This window comes from Schistocerca nitens, chromosome 2 (assembly GCF_023898315.1).
Source record: "Schistocerca nitens isolate TAMUIC-IGC-003100 chromosome 2, iqSchNite1.1, whole genome shotgun sequence".
NCBI lineage: Eukaryota > Metazoa > Arthropoda > Insecta > Orthoptera > Acrididae > Schistocerca > Schistocerca nitens.
Genome location: NC_064615.1, coordinates 615535336 through 615555005, shown reverse-complemented (window position 1 = coordinate 615555005; position 19670 = coordinate 615535336). Strand labels below are relative to the sequence as shown.

The 19670-nt window shown below is 37.4% G+C and overlaps 1 protein-coding gene and 1 long non-coding RNA gene across 2 annotated transcripts; both read right to left on the bottom strand.

Annotated features, from left to right (window-relative positions):
• Positions 1 to 5317: 5317 nt before the first annotated feature.
• On the bottom strand, positions 5318 to 7038 carry LOC126236710 (uncharacterized). Its single transcript, XR_007544972.1, has 3 exons — positions 6808 to 7038; positions 6578 to 6703; positions 5318 to 6481 (listed from the first exon to the last, which is right to left on the bottom strand). It is a non-coding gene; the product is annotated as an uncharacterized LOC126236710 (long non-coding RNA).
• A 187-nt stretch (positions 7039 to 7225) lies between these two features.
• Positions 7226 to 15022, bottom strand: LOC126235205 (uncharacterized). The gene is made up of 4 exons (XM_049943934.1): positions 14873 to 15022; positions 9677 to 9823; positions 7923 to 9556; positions 7226 to 7868 (listed from the first exon to the last, which is right to left on the bottom strand). The coding sequence occupies exons 1-3, from the start codon at positions 14969 to 14971 to the stop codon at positions 8306 to 8308; spliced, it is 1497 nt and encodes a 498-aa protein (XP_049799891.1). The 5' UTR covers positions 14972 to 15022; the 3' UTR covers positions 7226 to 7868; positions 7923 to 8305.
• Between the last annotated feature and the right edge of the window lie 4648 nt (positions 15023 to 19670).

Sequence of the window (19670 nt, the reverse complement as noted above, 5' to 3'; positions counted from 1 at the left end):
GTATCTGTTACTGACAGCTTCAAGTTATCAGGTTCAGTTAACAGTGCAATTGAACATCTGAGACCACTCCCTACAAATAACTTCAGTAAATTGGAAATGACACTCACTTCTCCCTAAGTAGCAGCATCCATCATAAAATCCTTAAAGTATTCTAGTGAAGTTTTTCAAAGTGTATTCATGTGAGTTGAGTTGTGCCTCAAATTATTTGTGTAATCAATCTCTTATCAGTGGAACATTTCCAGGCTGGCTAAAATATGCCTAAGTTAAGCTTCTGTACAAGAAGAGCGTTAAAGAGATACTATCAAATTATTGATCATTTTCACTTTTGCTGGCGTCTTCAAAAATATTTGAAAAGGTTGTGTCTAAGCATCTTCTTAAGCATCCGACTGCAAACAATATATCATCGAAGCCACAGTTTGGGTTCCTTATGCTTACTGATATAGAGAAGGGTATTTGCACATACAGTGGGAATAATTCATAAGAAAACAAGTTAGAGGCTACTGGCATTCTCTGTGACCTGTCAAAAGCCCTTGACTATGAATCACAGCTTTCTCTCAAGAGAATTAGAATATTGTGATGTCACTGGCAGTGCTGCAAAATGGTTAGAGTCTGACCTAACTAAAAGGAAACAAGGGTGTCACTGCAAATACATGCAGAGTAAGCAGATAGTCTTCGTCTGATTGGGAAGTAATTACATGTGGTGCTCCTCAAGGTTCCATCTTGAATCTGTTGTTTATTCCTGTCTACAGTAATGACCTCATCTGTTAAATTGCCAGATGCTAAGTTTGTTTTGTTGGCACATGAGAAAAAAAACTTGCTTACTTCATTTGCTTTCATATGTTGAGGTACCTCGTCAAACCGAGCAAAAGTTTTTAGACTGCAGAAGCATGTAATAAGACTCAATTGTGTTGTAAATTCCATATAATCATGTACAAATCTGAGCAAGGAAGTGGGTATTCTAACCAATGCTTCAGTATATTTATCCCTTAAATTGGTTGCAAATAACATGTTTATTTCCAGACAATAGCTCAGCACATAGTAAAATACTAGGAACAATAAGACCTAAAATTGCTTACCTTGGTCCAAAGAGGAGTCCAGTTTACGAGAACACACATTTTCAATAAATTGCCAGCTACCATTAAAAAATTTGTTTCAGAAACAGCACAGTTTAAACAGAGTTTGAAAGATTTTTAGGCAGGCAGCTCCTCTATAAATGAATATCTTAACAGAGACTGTTAGACCAGCTTAAGTAAAAATGTCTTAGATTTGGTTTTACAACAGTTAAGATTAGGTGGTGTGTGTATGATAAATTTGTTAAAAGTGCATAACTGTTTCATTCTGAGTGTATTAATTCTGTAAACGTTGGCAGTCCCAGTTTATCTGTTATGTATTCACATATCTTTAAAGTATCCTGACATGTGATCAGGGAAGTGTTATATTCAGATGGTCTTTGTTTTTTATGTTGTACTTTGACATATTCCATATCCAAGAAACCCATCTCATTTTTGGGTCTATAGAATGAGAACTGAATCTAATGTAGTAAAATACATCTGAGGATGTTAAACATGGCTTCAGTTATCAGCATAGATGTGTAGCCGTTTCAGTTACTAAGATGAGTACTTAAAGATACCAGTGATATTTGTTATGGGTTTATTATGTTGATCATACCTGTGTACACCCAATTCAATTGATAATCAACTCGTATGGCTATAATTTATATGTAAAATATTGTCAGGATAGAACAATTGTCATATCCAATCGCTCAATGAACACTACTTTTATGTCAGGTCTTTCGTTCCACTGTTGAATCTTCGAATTGTGTGTAATGAACTGGCAAGAGCTACAGACAGTGCCATGATATACAGCCAAGCATTTTAAATGCATGTTGAATCAGAGCTTGAAGATGATACTCATTAGTTAAAAAAACCTTTGTTGAATTTGTATACCGTTACTTTAATATCTCCATTCCCCTCAAAACATTGGTAATACAAATCACAGTAAGGATTGTACACTAAATTAATTCCTCTGCAACAGGAACAACACCCCTTTAAACATACATCTGCAAGTCGTGGTTTCACCTTCTACAATACTTCACTCCCGATCTCACTCCCTTCCCAAGGACTGCACACTTTTCATGTCTTTACACATACTGTTACATCAGTGTGCAAATTTTAGTCTTTGTATTTTATCCTTGCTACCTTCAGAATTTCCTAGTGTATAGTCCAGCCAACAGTGTCAAAAGCTTTCTCTATATCCTCTTGTAAGATTTTTCATAGGACCAATACTGCGTCATGTGTTGCTACTTTTTCCCAGATACCAAAGTAATGTTTCCTGAGGTCAGTTAGCACCTACCAGTTTGTCCACTATTATTTACTTAATTTGTGTCAAACTACAACCATGACTTGCCACACTGATAGTTCGTAATATTTCCAACTTTCAGTGCCTGGTTTTCTTGGAATAGGAATTATTACTTCCTTCTGAAACTTGAAGGTTTTTCACTTGTCTCTTATCTTGCATACCACATGAAATAGTTCGACTTGGCTGTCTGAAGGATCTCCACAAATGTGAGGGAATGTCTACTCCAGGTGCCTTGTTTGGGTGCAGGTCTTTCATCACCATGTGAAATTATTCTCTTAGTCTATCTCCCACCTAGTCTTCATCTGTCTCTTATAATATTGTACTCTAATTTCTCTTGTTATAGTAAACAGTTTAAGTAAGAGCCCGTATTTACTCTTTTGATGAATTTTATACACAATCTAATGTACCTTAGGTTAAAGGTAAGTTAAACAATCCCCATTCTTCCTGCTACAATAAAAATATTCAGAAAGAATATGTACAATCTGAATGCCTTGACACAGTGTATTTTTTGGAAAGTGGTCCATACATGAAGGTAGTTACCAGTCCTTTGTGTATTTAATAAAGTTTTTTCTGCTCTGTTCATATAACACTAAGGTTTTTGGTTAGTCTATCTCTACAATAGGATGCAGCTGGCTGAAATATCCAGAAAGGATATGGAAATAACTTAATCCAACAAAAGTGACTGCTTATGGCAACCTTTATACTTTTGGGGAACCCTGCCTCCTTTTCACGAGTTTGTAAATGACTTTTTTCTTAATCTTCCTTAATGTGGCACAAATCAACTCTTCCATCACAACAGTTACCAGCAACAACAAAGTGAAACTGAAATAAGGTTGTGATACATAAGGAATATCAGTCACACGTTACCTATGTGGATTGCTAGTGTTTGTAACAGAAGCCTCTTTAAGAAATTTAATAAATCTAAAAGGAAAACTTAGCAGCAGAGTGCAAAATCACATGACATTCAAGGCAAAGGTTTCTTAGTTGCATGTGAAACATACCTTGAAGAATATAGTTTGCTCCTGCTGATCTAAACCACTTAAAGGGTTCAAAGTTGTACTGAAGTATCACCATTATGTAGTACTACTACTGAATGCAGCCTGTTTTGTCAGCTTTGGTGAATAATAGTCAGTAAAAACCTTACTAATTTATATGAAGCTGGTATCTGTACAGATACCATTGGTGATCTTGCAGCTCTCTAAGAATGAAATTATAATGAAATCCAGACCTTTAGCTGCTTACAGGTGTTGATAATTAGGTATATTCTGCACACAATTTCTGATCTGTTATTGCCACATTTCCCATGAAATGATAATATCTTACACACACACACACAAAACTCAGGTCACCAAGCTACAGAATTATTATACAGAAACAAAAAATATAAATATCAATCTATTTTATTGGGCATTTACATATTATTACACCTTACTACAATCAACGTTAAAAATATTACATGAACATAAATCCATCTGCCACACAGCAAAAAATAAGCTTAAATGGGTAATTCAAAATTTAACTTGACACAGAATAGCCTTAAAAATTGAAATTGTATCAAGTGTCATCAGTGAAGAACTAAACATTTTTAAGTGTTGACACGTGAACTGCAATCCACCATAATGGGTTACAAATACTCAGTTTAAGAATATAAAACATTTCTCCAACCACAGTTTTACTTCACTTGGCTCATACTGGAAGGAAATCCTAGGTTTACCACCTGACAGTGGATCAATACTGTGGCTATGGCAATCTCTTCCACAATCACCAACTGAGGAACTGTTTATAGTTTGTACAGAAAATTTGAAAACTGTTTTTCATATCAATCAGGACACTCATTTCTAAAGCACCTCCTTTAACTGTCTCAAAGATAGCTGAAACACTATCTCTCTGCTTCTCCAGCAAATCAGCACACACGCACATGCTAACAATAGCTTGTAAAGGAAATACAAATTCAGGTGCACGATGGAATGACATCATACAGCCAATAATTTGGCTCTAGATACATTTATTGATAATTTCACTGGGACACACATACCAGGTCTAATGAATACTACATTTTACCCCACTGAAAAAAATTATATTCACACATATTGGACCTTGTAATGTACAAATAAAGCATTGTTTGACGAGACTAGATTGCAGAATCATGCTGACGAGTGGCACAAGGAATAAAGCAATCACATGATTTATTACAAACATGGTATAGGTGCCAATGGAGGAGTGAAACCATCACTTTTTTCTATCAGAGCTGTTAGCAAAGAGATCTTTTGAAGAAGTACAGGGATAGTTGTTATATGCAACATACAAAACAACAACACATGAGATGCCTTTATTTTTTATAGCTGTAAAGAGTAATGTGGATTATTTGGTTTTCTTTTTCATTCAAGTTGAAAATGCGAGATCCATTCATGAAGCACTAGCCATTTTCAAGGATTGGAATCCCACCTACTGGGTTACTGATTTCTTATAATCTGAGACAAACGCAACTGATCAAGCATATCCTCAGACAAAAGTTTACTTGTGCCTTTTCAGTCAAACAGGTTTGAGGAAGATGGCTGAATAAATACCAAATGACATGAAGAGATTTCTGGGCATGTGGCAAGAAATTTCAGAATCACCAACAGAGTATTTACAGATCATACAGAAGAGATAGTGAGGCTTCTCAGAGAAACGAATATGCATCACCGTACATTTAACAGCAGTGGCTATTGATACATGAAAAGTGAGTGGAAGCTTATGAGGACAAGGGCAATTTTGATACCATTGACATTACAAGTGGAGTTGACGCCATGAACAAGATTGTAAACATTTTTTTTCCTAAAATGGAACAAAGATGGGACCTTCAATGGGGCTACTAGGGATATAAGAAATCAATTTCTTCCAAGCCTAATTAGAAAGTATTGTCTGCAGAATTCTGCCATCAAATCATAACAGACATGTTCCACTGTTTTTTCATTTTTTTTTTTTTAAAAAAAGCAAGTTTGTGAAACATGTCATGCAGTGATATGCACCAGGGAAAGTTGAATTAACTGCAAGATTAGTGAATGTGAACTTGGACAATGTTTTGTATGGAGAGTACAATGTTGAAAGACTAATTATGTTGTAAGCTTTGCTCTACCAAACTGCGCATGTGAAGATTTTGAGATATATAAATACCCATGCAAGCATTTCTGTGCAATCTTTATTTTCTATCCAGAGTGGGGTTTTGATAAAATACCAGAAAGCTGCAGGAATAGCCCATTAATCTGTCTTCACAAGATGTACAGGTTTGGTTTCAGAAGTGTGTCCGCAGTAATTTCACAAGAAGACGGTAGCAATGAGGACACAGTTGAGGAAACACATATAGAGCATCACACTGATACCGTAACCATTTCTTTGCAGCAATTTGAAGTGAAGGTGTTGTTCAAACAGGTTTATAATCTCACATACAACTGTATCAACAGTGAAACATTATGAAAAGTACTTGAATCACTCAGCAACTGTGTGCCAGATTTGCAGTTAGCAAACCCTGAAATTTGTGGTCTCCCCACAGCTGTGCCATCAAATTCCCAACAATAATATTAAGTAAGATGCCATTACTTTTACAGGGCCTGGCATAAAGACCCCTCTCATTGTAATGTTCATATATTTGTGCCTTAATGGATAATTAACTACTAAGGAATAGATCACATGGAGGTCATAGCATTCCATTTGAAGGATCAAACAATAAGAGCTACCTAAAAAATACAAGTAAGGGAGATCTTTATGCCAAGTTCTGTAAGCAAACTTTGTCACACATTTGAATTTTTAAGTAGCAGTAGTGAAAAATATTTCTCTGTGGAAAGTTAATAAGGTAGTTATATTGACCGTGATTTGTATTTCCTTTACCCAAGCAACAATGTCTACTTCTCATTACAAGAAATTCTTGGATTGTTGAGAAACTGTTCAAAAATTACAATCAAGTTGCAAACATTTATGTGCCACAACAAATGGCAGTTTGATACACACGTGAAATACTATATGGATTGTTTTCGTTCAGGAATACTATCAATCTTCCAAGATATCCTTGGAATATAACAGTCTTGATGCAATCTGGTGTGAATTTTCCCATGGACTGAAGGCCAGAAATCCATCATAACTGAACCTAACAAATAAATTAACAACAAGTAATTGAGTTATGCAACATGAAGACAACTGATACACATGTTTTCAAGGCACAATTCCAAAATTTAGTACTCACTTCTTTTGGTGCCCAATGACATTGCTCACCAGCTGCAATGCCCAGAACTACTTTACAACTGAATTTAATAAACATTACTGGTATTCCAGTAACAGTAATTGCTTCTGTGTGGTATCTGCAGTAACTCTGCAAAGTTATTAAGAACATTAGAACCAAGGTGGTAGATATCCAATATGTAGGTAACTGATACACATTAAGCTTCCAAAGCAAATAAAAAAGTCAATACTTACTTCATTTGGTCCCAATGACATTGCTGACCAGATACCATATCAAGGAAACACCATACTCTTCTGTCAGAGTGATACTGGGCAATCTCATGTTCATTAACAGGGCAGTCTATCTTTTTCTCTGTTTCACGTGAATCACTAGACACGTATTGAAGCAAGTGAGAGCAAGCGCATTCTTACTTGGAAAAAGAAATGCAGAATCTTTCCTCCATCAGTCATACGACATCTCAATGCCACTAAGATATATCTTATTTATTTTTTCCACCTTTTCAATTCTCAACATTGTCCCATATTTGAATTAACCTAATTTAAATTTAAAATTTTTTACTTCATATTTTAAAAAGTTTGCAAGTTCTACACCACCATCTAGTTTAATTCCTCAGAAAAATCTTTTCTCTGATGAACAACGAAAAATCCAGGATGGAATGTAACAATATTATGGAAAGGATAGTTGTTGCTGCTCACCAAATGGTGAAGATGCAGAGGCACAACAAAAAGACTGTCGGACTTATCTTTCGGGCAACAAGGGCCTTTTCAAAAGCGCGCGCGCACACTCGCTCACTCACAAACACACACACAAATGTAGCAACTATCCTTTTTATAATATTTTATCTACTGCTACTTCGAAATTCAAATGTGCAACAAAGTTTAAAAGCAGAGACCAACATAAAGACCTCATAGCATTCCATCTCGAGGATCAGAAATGACGGAGCTTATTTGTATTTTACATAGACAAAGAGCTATCTAAAATTCAAATAAACCGTCATTTCTTACCCTTCAAATGGGAAGTTATAATGTGTTTAAGACAGATCTTGTAAGGCTTTTGGCATCGTTCTTCGCTATTGTTTGGAAGTTGATGGCACTGCCAATGGGAGACCACCAACTTCAGGATTTGCTAATTGCAAATCTTGCACACAGTTGCTCAGTGATTCAAGTACTTTTTGTAATGTTTCGCTGTTGCTGCAGTTGTATGTGAGATTATAAATCTGTTTACACAGCTCCCTTGCTTCAAACTGCTGCAAAGGAATATTCTGGGTTTGAACAACACCATCTGTATTTGCTGCCTCTACAGCCTCCTCAACCTCGACAGCCTCCTCAGCCTTGACAGCCTCCTCAACCTCGACAGCCTCCTCAGCTGCTTCAACTGCCTCCTCAACAGCTTCGTCACTACTACTGCCTTCATATGAAATTACTGAAGAGCCACTTCTAAAGCCCACCCCATACATTTCATCAAGACAGATTAATGGACTAGTCTTATAACTTTCTGGCATTTTATCAAAACCCCACTCTGGGTAAAAAATAAAGATTGCACAGAAATGCTTGCATGGGTATTTATATCTCCGAAAATCTTCACATGTGCAATCTGGTATATCAAAGTTTACAACATAATTACAGTTTTTGGACTTTGCACTCTCCACACAAAATGAACCATCCGATCTCCTACTCACTGATCTTACAGTTAACTCAACTTTTGCTGATGCATATCGCTGCATGACATGTTTCACAACCTTGTTTGTTTTTTATGCAAAAACAGTGGAACATCTTTGTTATAAGCTTTGATGGCAGAATTCTGCAGACAGTACTTTCTAATTAGGCTTGGAAGAAACTGGTTTATTGTAACCTTAGTAACCCCAGTTAAAGTCCTGTCTGAATTGTGTTTTAGGAAAAAATGTTTTACAATCTTGTTCATGGCTTCAACTCCATTTGTAGTGTCAATAGTTGCAAATCTGCCCTTGTCCTCATACGCTTTCACCCATCTTTCACATACCGTTAGCCATTGCTGCTGAAAGTATGGCCATGCACGCTCGTTTCTCCGAGAAACCTCATGCGTTCGCAACTCTTCTACGCGATCTCTAAATTCTCTCTCTGTTGGTGATTCTGAAATTTCTTGCCACATATCCAGAAATGTCTTCATGTCATTTGGTACACGTAGATTATCCTTTTTTTTCAACCATCTTCCCCATGCCTGTTTTCGATGGAAAAGGCACAAGTAAACTTTTGTCTGAGGGAATGCTTGCTCAATTGCATTTATCTCTGACTCCGAGAAATCAGTAACCCAATAGAGGGGATTCCAATCCTTGTTCCAGTCCTTGAAAATGTCTAGTGCTTCATGAATGGATCTTGCATTTTCAATCTGAATGAAAAAAAAAAAACCGACAACCAAATAGCCCACATTACTCTTCACAGCTATAAAAGATAAAGGAATATCATATGTTGTTGTTTTGTATGTTGCATCTAACAAACAACTACCCCCATACTTCTTCAAAAGATCTCTCTGCCAACTGCTCTGATAGCAAAAAAGTAATGGTTTCACTTCTCCATTGGCTCCCGTACAATGTCTATAATAAATCATGTGATTGCTCGAGTCTTTGTGCCACTCATCAACCTGATTCTGCAGTCTAGTCTCGTCAAACAATACTTTATTTGTACCATAAAGGGTCCGATAAATGTGACTGTAAATAGTTTTCTCTGTGGGGTAAAAGGTAGTATTCATTTGACCTGGTATGTGTGTCCCAGTGAAATTGATTTCAACAAATCTGTCTAGAGCCAACTTAATGACTTTGAGAGATGTCGTGCCACTGAGTACTAAGTTTTTGATTTCCTTTACAAGTGAAGGATGTATGTACCCACTTGCTTCAACACTTTCAGTAGCATGTGTGTGTGCACTTGCTGGGGAAGCAGTCAAATAATAACGTAGATAGCTCTTAGGCGGGCATGGCAATGCCAAATCTTTCTGTAGACTTGCAAGAACCTGTAAGACAAAAATGTATCAATTATTTAATTAAGAGCATTAAAAACAACAGATTTTAAAGTATACCGTCAACTGATCATGTAAAATTTTCTCCAAGCAGAACCCAAACTGGATACTTACTTTTGCCTTGGTATCCCTGTGTTCAGTTGCTGAGTGCATACTGTAATCAGGATACACCCTTATACACTTCATATTTAAAGTTGCTGGGCAGTTGGATTTTCTAGTATCCATGATCCTCAATCTCTTACGAGGAGTCACATGGTCTTCCTGAAGAGGGTAAAGAACTACTATAAAATTTATTTAATAAACTTTCCCTGTAACGAACTTGTTTTATGGAAAGTAAGTATATCTTAACACAGCATGATATTACCAAGTGCTCAGGTACACTAGACTCTTTACTTTTATAGTATTTTGGCCCCAAAACACAGTGCCTCGACCACACACTCTCCACTGCAAATGCACAACCAAAAAAGGGGATAGGGACATGTCCTTGCATTTGCTTGAAGAAATGCTTTGTTTTACCTGGAACAGTTAATATATTTCTCACAGACAAAAAAAAACATTGTTATTGTTAAATAATTCACATATGTTATTGTTAATTAACTAAATACAATGTGAGAAAACATTTCATTAATTTGACAGGTATTGTCAAAGTTCTGAACTGATGGAAGCAGATTGTCTATCTACTTTACATAGTACTGGAGCAAAATTTTACAGGATGTCACACCTATTGTATCTAGCAAAGAAATGGAACTGTCTGCCATGTGCAATGAGGATACCATACTGATTTCGGGCAACTGAAGTGCTTTATTGTGGTTCCAATAAATGTGGAATTAATATTCTTTGTAAACAAAGGAGATGTGAAGAACACTTATGTAGAAAAATGTAATTACTATAAATGTGGAATTACAAAAAATAAACTTGACTCGGAAGACAATAAAGCTAAACATGCCTGTCAATAGGTGCAATGAGCTGACTACTGTTTTACATATCAACACCACAATTATCGAAAACCATAGAAACCATTTCAACATGAACACAGCAGTATAGATTCATTAAAATTATTTGTTAGTTGGCATCTGTCACTTGTTGCTAAAGTGTTAGCACACCGGCTGCTGCTGTATTATAGGCAACAAACAGAGCAGGTCACTCAGCAAGTGCTGTTCAACTTAATTTTCATGTTAAAAAAGTAGGTTTAGCTCAGTAGAGGCAGAGCACAGGTTGGGATTATGAAAGGATGGGAGACGTATACATGTAACTCTGTGCAGTGTTGGAAGTGGCCATTATGAAATAACATGAATATGACATGCTCTGCTGACAACTGGTTTTGGAGTGACCAATGGCAAAACTGTGGCAGATACGACATTTTATAGCCCAGAATTTAAACTCATTTGATAACCTAACCGTAACATGATGTGCAATATATCCTAGAAAATGGCTGTCAGCATTCTACAGAAGAACTGTTAATCATACTTTGTTCACAACAATTAATACACTGACCACGGGCAGTCGCAGCAGAGCCTCACACCTAATGCTGTTGCCTGGCCTGGCTTGATGGTGAAACATCCAACACTAAGCATGTGGCAGGAAACTAGCTGAAGCTATTCTCTATAAGCAAACTCAAGGGAAAAAAAAATTGTATTTCAATGCTAAAAGCAAACTAATTTCTTCCTTTCATTAATTATGGCACCTGAAACTGTCCTCACACAAGCTGCATGGACTGCCAAATTACCAACTAATGAGCAGTCCTGGTTTGTATTCAGTTACAGGTTATAGGTGACAAGCTGATTTCAAATGAAATAATGATATGAAGAAGAAATATAAGGAATTAAAAAGTAAATACAATGTCGAAAATGACACAGCAGAGTGTTAGAAATAAAACTGCATCCAAACCTATTAACTAAATAAAAATAATGAAGTAATTTTGATAATATTTTGGTATAAAAAATATGAAAGAATCTGTCAAGACTCAAATCCACAACTTTATATGGATCAGGAATGTTTCTTATCCGTTGCACTATGCCACCACTCTACATTACACTAATGTAAGATTATTTGGTCCCAACGATCATTTGCTACCTTCAACCAGATCAGCCTTTCACATTATGTTACGATGTGAAAGCTAGCTCTAGCACCATAAAGATATTGTAAGGATACGTAGTTATGCCTACTGTCTGAAAATGTTGTTTAAGGCCAATCTTGTTGAAGGCAGCAAATGATTGCATGGCGTTCAAACACATCAAGAAAGGAAGTCGGACAAGAAAATGGAAGTGGATTGATCAGCTGTTGTGGCAGTCAGGAAATGGCGAACAGAGATAGTTTGGACCTGACGCATTCAGCACTCTGGACGAAACCAGCTCCGACAGGAATTGTCAACCAACTACTAATTTTAATCAGCCTATTATCAAATGCAAGTGCAATGGATAAATGACAAACAAGTCAACACAGAGGAAAATAATACAATTCTGCCTTGCATATCACAACAACTACTAACAATAACAAAAACAGTCAATTCCATCAATTGTTAGTGCAGCTTAGAAAGAAATGTCCATTTAAAGTAGCCTATACATACTATCCCTAATTCCAGCAAACTAAGTTCTTCCTTCAAGTATACATATATGAACTAAAATGGTAAACCACAGAAAGTAATTAATGCAGCAGTTCACTTATTTTTCATAACATCTGAAGAAGGCTCTTTAAAACGACTACTTCTCACGCAGTATGAAAACCCCACAGTTTTCAGCTGATCGAGAAGTGTTTCCACCTGAGAATAAAGTGACCAGTAGCATAAACTGAGGGTAACTACACTTAAGGTTAACTGGGAAACATGAATGAAGAGGGAAATTTTAGGCTTTACAAAATTCAGTTATTTAATGTACACAGCCTTTCATCACATCTGATGTTTTTGAGAGCTAAGGTAAGTAAGTGTTATGTTATTAATCATGGATGAGTTAACAAAATTGGGAGTTCATTTGTTTGCTCTTTTGCTTTTATTCCATTGTTATTCACTGACCACAAATTATGTTACTGTTGACTTCAGTTAAAACTGTGATCATAAAATGTTCTTTCAGTTGTGATTATGATGATGAAAAATATTTTCCAAGTGCACATAAAGTTTAATGACCTAGTTTTGGGGTTAACTGATCAGTGCTTCAGTTAACCTCATTTCAAGCACGCCTTACCTTATGTCAACAAAAGCTTTATTAAGCATAATAATTATGCATACTATGAATTCCAGGTTGTATATACTAAGAATAAGACAATCACCAATCAAAACTATCCAGTACAAAAGTTGAAACTGGTTACTACATCCATGAAAAAGTTTTTGTAAAAATTACAAAATGATTTCTCTCCTGCAATTAAAAAATATCAGTTTTCGGCTGTCAAACTCTTAACAAAAGTGGAAGAAAGACCTCTGACTACATTACTTCAATACAACATCCATTAAGCTTAATCACAAAATCTGCAAGCATCTTGGCACATTAATTTGCAAAGGGATTGAAATCTGTGACAAAGACCTGGGAAAGAGAGCATGATATGACGAATTGCTCACAGAATTCATGAAACTTCCATTACGTACACGAGACACTCCCCTCAAGGACCACAACTTATGATTCTGCATAATCATCATATGAAAAAAAAACAGCATAATTTTGCATACTCTGCCACATCATACAAGCCATAAGCTATGACTTCTTGTCTTGAAGTCTTACTTAAGTTATTGTATGATACAGGAATTTATCTAATGACAACTAGAGCAAAATCAATCACGATCTGGGCTGGTTAGCCAGAATTCCTCCTTATCACCAACAGAAATAATACATCACTTTTAAGGCTTATTTGACCGATACACTCCAAACTTAAAAATAATTTGCCATCTATTTCTACTATTGGTATTCCTGACAAGGTTATAGATGCAGACCTCAACATTTCTCCTCCTCGAGAAGTCAACACTATCCAGTAGAAGAACTGAGATAAATATCTCCAGAAGACATTTTGCCTCATCCCAAGTCCTATGTTGTGAGACGAAAAACTAAGAAAAATAAATAAATGACTTAATAACTCACTCCCATCATCATTATCTCCAGTAAAAGCCAGATCAATAGAAGAAGATGTGAAAGAACACCTGTAAGAGAAGTTTAACTTTAAGGGCTTCAAAGTGTCATAACGTTCTATACCCTATGAGGACCCATATTCACCAACGAGTATTTCTAAAGACTAAAACAGCTTACATTATCATCAAAATTTCAGTGTGGTGCTGAGAAAATTTTAGATCCTGACAGACTCTGTCTACCAATATAATCCAGGAATCCAAATAGAGTTCCAACATTATCCACACATACTTAAGCAGCCACCTAAGCAGTGGTAATAATTGAAACATCGTAACATGTATTAATTAAGCGGGCAGTTATTACTGAGCAATGGTATCCTGAACAAAAAGCTCTCACTCAGCATCCATCAACAATACACCTTTGCTCAGAATTCAGTAGGGAGGCCAAATGTGGTCATGTTGCAACATTTGCATAAAGTGGCATTCATTACAGTGCTATTGATGAAAAAAGTTGTTTCATAGTTGATGTCACTGACCTTGCTGAAACTTTGGTGAGAAACTAAGGATCTTACAGTCATTTGAATTACAGAGCTCCATATCCCTGCATAGACAGTTTTCTAGCTAATCTCTGAATTCAGTACCTCAATGAAATTCAGCTCAGTGCCAGCACAAAGAAAACAGCAGTAATGGATTTGTGCAATTATGCACTGGAGCTGATAGTGCAATTAGAAAGAACTACGTAAAATTCCTGGGAAAATGCAGGATACATTTGTGTGGAATACAGAGCCCACGCTCTGGCAATGACATTAGCTGCAAATATACTGCTTTTCATTTTCCTTTTGCATGATTGTTCCCAGGCCCTGAGTCCCATTTTCATGTGTGTGTCTTCTAAATTATGCCATTTACTTGAGACGACGTTTGCGCTCTTGAGCTGCTGCAATGTTCAGTTTATCTTACTGTAATACATAGATGACGAACTCACAAACAAAGTTGCCATTAACTTCCTAAACACCAATCATTAATTACAATATTCTCCACGTGTATATGTTACAGTAAAGGTAATGTAACAATACAATGCAGCACCTCACAACGAAAACAAAGAAAAAACTGCATAATACATAAAAAACTCACTTAAAAATTGGAATCAGATCGCGGAGAGCGACATATAAAATTTATTAAAATGAAATCTTAACTGGCAGCAGAAAAAAAGTTATTTTCTAAGGCGCATATTTTTCCAGCCAATTCTAACATAAAATTATTATTACCTCCTCCAACGAATTACAATAGCCTGAAATCAGGCCATCCTCCGAAACTCTGAAATCTTTCAGAGCGTCACGAAAGATGTTTTCATACACCTGAGACATTTTGCTCGATAGCGAAAACACAACCACTCAAGATACACGGTCAGTATGACAGTGAAGAACAAAGCAGGCGCTTTTCCCGCTAACTTGATTCGACCACAGATCTCGATCAGTCGACAAGTGTGCAGCGCGTTTGCGTATACGTCATTTTGACGTCACTTCCGAGTGGTTTTGGACCACAATGATGTGTCTGTTAGGCTTCCCGTTTGAAGCCGGTGGGCCGCCATGTTTGATTGGTCAAAACAGTGACAGAGCTCTTGTTAGAATTGCGTGTTCTTCATATTTAACGCTATGTCTGCGAAATAATTTCAGATGATGAGTGTTACAATGTTTACATGCATAACACAACGTCAGAATAGCTTTTTCAGGTGTTTTCGTTTTGTTTTTAATGCGTTTTTGCCCCAGCAATACAACTGATTTGGTCTCGTTAACTTAAGTGTTTCTTTTGGATACGAACTTCGAATGATGAAAAATAACAGTGTACAAAGCTCTTTTCAAACTCAAATCACCTTTTACTGTATTTGTGTCGATGTAAACTGAAAGCAGAACCCGAAAGCTATGCTAGTTTACATACCGGATGATATTTCTTACTCGTTTACATACTTATACAAAATTTCATTTGTAAATACAAACATCGTTTGTGCTTTGTCAAGAAAAATAAGCATATGAACCCACAGAGCCCTACGAGCTTCATTGATCGGAAATCTGAAATAAAATAAGAAGAAAACAGTTTCACAAAACGTAAACAAGGCCGCACATCTCACGAATATAAACGACAATATTTTACGAACGGGGCCACTTACGCATGGAACGTGATTCCTTTTAACTTGGTAGCACTATTCCAACAGTTAGTACACCCGTAAACAACGGAAACCGGCATTTTAAAATGAAAAAACCTTCAGCAGCTCTAGACAGTAGCACAATCGGAAACGAGTCTTCTGACCAAACTGCAATGGCGGAGCTCGGTTTCTGTCGGCTTCAAGTTTGGGACGTCATGGCATCTCCCCTCCTTATACCTCCATGCAGATTGCTGTCAATGAACGTTAAATGATTTCTCTGGATTTCCTCGTTGCGATTGTATATTAAAAATTCGATGTAGATTGTTTTGTTTTCATCTCGTAATTTGTTTTCGGCATCTTTTGTTAATGAAAGTAGTCGTGATTTATAAGTAGTCGTGATTTATATGGACTTGATTTCTCACGCTGTTCGTTATGGATGAGTCAGTTGTTTTTACTGCGAAAATTCTGCTTCAGAAAATGAGTGACCGTAAATCAACTATAAAATTTTTGCAATCATTGGGCGTCATTGCAGGGAAAGGATTTCAGTGTTGCAGGGCCATTTAGATGAATACTGTTGGAGGGACAATATTCCTAAAGGTTATTGTTTATTTCTCGCATTTATGAAAGTAGTCAGCAAAATGTAAAGGCCTCGTTTTGTTAGTTAAGTGTTGGTGGGTCTGATACGTTTTTCTTGTTTTACGTTGCGTTTTTTTATATTACTGTATTGTGCGAGTGCTACTTTTCTGGTTTCTCTGGAGGGAGGTTTTTCTGTAGTTTTAATATTTTCAGGTTACAGTGGTGGGCAGAGGGGTATTGCTGTGTCTTTGCCGAAGGGTTTATGTGATTGACTCGTGGTATCATTCTTTTTATTATTTTAAAATTTTGCGTCTGATTGAGGGCGGAAGAACTGATTTGAGTGGTACCTCATTCGTGCCTGGACTTTGTGTTTCTCATTATTTTTTCATTAGTTCTTCTGGATTTTGCTTCTTTCGTTACAGTTTGACCTTCTAACATTATTGTTGCTTATTATGTTCTTATTTCGTTCTTGTCAGCCTCGATCTTTGACTCCTTTGGAAGTTCATATGCGGTAAGTTTCATTTTATGTAGCCACTATTATGTTTTCATTTTTGTGTTTTTGCTACACTTGTCTTATCTTTACTGTCACTCCTGGTGTATCGATTTTACTGAGTGTTATTTGGGGTCAACAGAAGCGTCCGATCTTACCCGTCGGCTTTGACCCGTGACGTAAGCGTGTTGTGGTGTGTGACGTCATTACGGCGCGGAGTTTGATTTGCGATTGTGGCGTGTTTGTAGATGTCTTGTTTTTCTTTGTCGTGCTCTCTGGTGGTGTGTTCATGGTTTTCGTTTGTTTCGTTTGTTTCGTGTGGTGGGGTCAGTTTTCTGTTGCTCAGGTGTTGGATTTGAAGCGGAATTTCTAATAGTGAGTTAATGGTTAATTTAATGCTCATTGCTGTACGTCGGGTGAGTTTGTTATTAAGTGTATTCGGTTGTGGTTTTTTGTTCAGGAATGGATATGAAAGACCGGATTAATAGTTCTCGGTTGAGGGCTATGATGGGGGAGACAGCTTTAGAGCTGATTAAATTTCTTCAGCTATTTGGCTTAATTGCCGAGGTCGTGAAGTGCGGTGTGTGCCGTGAACCTATGAAATTGGTTAAAGTTCCGGACTCTCGGACCAGGGACGGATACATGTGGTGTTGCCGGAAAGATGGCATATGGCGTTCTGTAAGGCGTGGTACCTGGTTCGAGAAGTCTAGATTGGCCATGCGTGAGATTGTGCTTATTACGTATTATTTTTGTTACAGTTGCGGACAGAGTTTTTGCGCGTTTCAGACTGGTGTGAGTGAGAGGACTGTTTTAGACTGGTATTCCTTTTGCCGCGAGGTGTGTTCCGAATTTATTAAGTACAGGGGTAAGTTGGGTGGGCATGGGGTGCTTGTGGAGGTGGATGAGTCGCAGTTTGGTAAAAGGAAGTATGGGAGGGGGAAGTCTGTGGCTGGTCTTTGGGTGTGGGGGGCTGTTGTTCAGGGGGGGTGGGGGTACTGAATGTGTTTTTAGGATTGTGGAGGGGAGGTCGAAGCCTGAATTAGTGGGGTTAATTGAGGAGTATGTAGAGCCGGGGTCCACAGTAGTTTCAGATGCGTTTTCTTCATATAGGGGGTTGGGTGAGAGGGGATTTAATCATTTAGTAGTGAACCACAGTCTAGAGTTTAAGAATTATGATACTGGGGCTTGCACTAACACAATTGAGGGGATGTGGGGAGCGGTTAAGTCAGTTCTTGGGAGGGGGAAGAGGCGCTCTTCCAACCTTCAGTCTCATTTAGATGAGTACTGTTGGCGGAAGAGTGTCCCAGAGGGCTATTGCATTCTTCGGGTTTTTTTAAGGGCTGTGGGTAAAATGTATAGACCGAAAGTGGTTAGTTAGGGTGGGCTGGGTAGGTGGGTGGGTGGTTTATTTTGTTGTATAGTGTTTGTGTGTTGTATTTTGGGGTTGTGGGGGAGGGGGTTGACGTTTGGGTGGGTTGGGTTTTTATTTTACTTCAGTATTTTTTCGTTGGTGTGTGTGTGTGTGTTTTTGTATGTGTGTGTGTGTGTGTGTGTGTGTGTGTGTGTGTGTGTGTGTGTCTGTGCGTGCGTGCGTGTGTGCATTTGTGTGTGATTGTGGTGGCCAATCTAGTTTGTGGAGCTGGAACTTTTTTGAGGTAAGTTCCGTTTTTTTTTTTTTTGTTATTTATGTATGTTTTGTGTATTGGGTATAGGTTGGAAACATCCGATCTCACGCGTCGGCTTTGACCCCTCACGTAAGGGACCTACACATTGATCTGTAGCGTAGCCCTGAATACGAGGTTAGGTTGGGAGTTTTTTTTTGGAATGCGGCCGCGGCAGCGGCCGCCTATGATTCGAAAATATTGATTTGACACTAATGAACATGTATACGTAATATGAAGCAATTTGATGAACATATTGATCTGTAGCGTAGCCCACTTGAGGTTAGGTTGGGAGTTTTTTTTTTGGAATGCGGCCGCGGCAGCGGCCGCCTATGATTCGAAAATATTGATTTGACACTAATGAACATGTATACGTAATATGAAGCAATTTGATGAACATATTGATCTGTAGCGTAGCCCACTTGAGGTTAGGTTGGGAGTTTTTTTTTGGAATGCGGCCGCGGCAGCGGCCGCCTATGATTCGAAAATATTGATTTGATCAATATGTTCATCAAATTGCTTCATATTACGTATACATGTTCTTTAAACACGTATTGGTATTTGGTCAGTTTTGTGATGTTGATTTACTTCGTTGTTTTGCGTGGTTTTGAATGGCGGTCGGTCGCTACATTTCTGTATATTTAGTTTCTCCGCACCCAAAAACCCCTAATTTCCCACGCTTGTCCCGTTACAGTCATTAGGCTTTTTGTGAAACTTGTGTATTTCAGTGTTTACAATACGTATGCGATGTTTTTATATCCGCCATATTGGAATTGTTTATACTCGTTTCCGCGGTATTTGTGACGTCATGGGTCAAAGCCGACGGGTAAGATCGGACGCTTCTGTATTTCCGTTATTTGGAGCTACTGCAGCTGGTGTTATTTTCGTGTAGTATAGTTACCGGTTGTAAGGTTTGGTCTTTTTTGCATTTTATTTCTTTGCGTGTGCAGTAATGTGTGTAAAGATTTTCATTTTTTAAAAGTCTAGTCGTATTCTGTAGTTCACTAACAAGATCATTTTTTACGCAAGTTTCAGATATGTTTTAAGGTTTTTGCGCAACAAACTGCAATATTGGAATCGGTAAGTAGAAATGACCTCCAACATAGTTTGCTTCTAGTTACCGATTCCAACTATTCGACGATTAATTATTTAGATCGTTTTTGCAGTACATGTGGAAAATATAATAGGACAGGCTC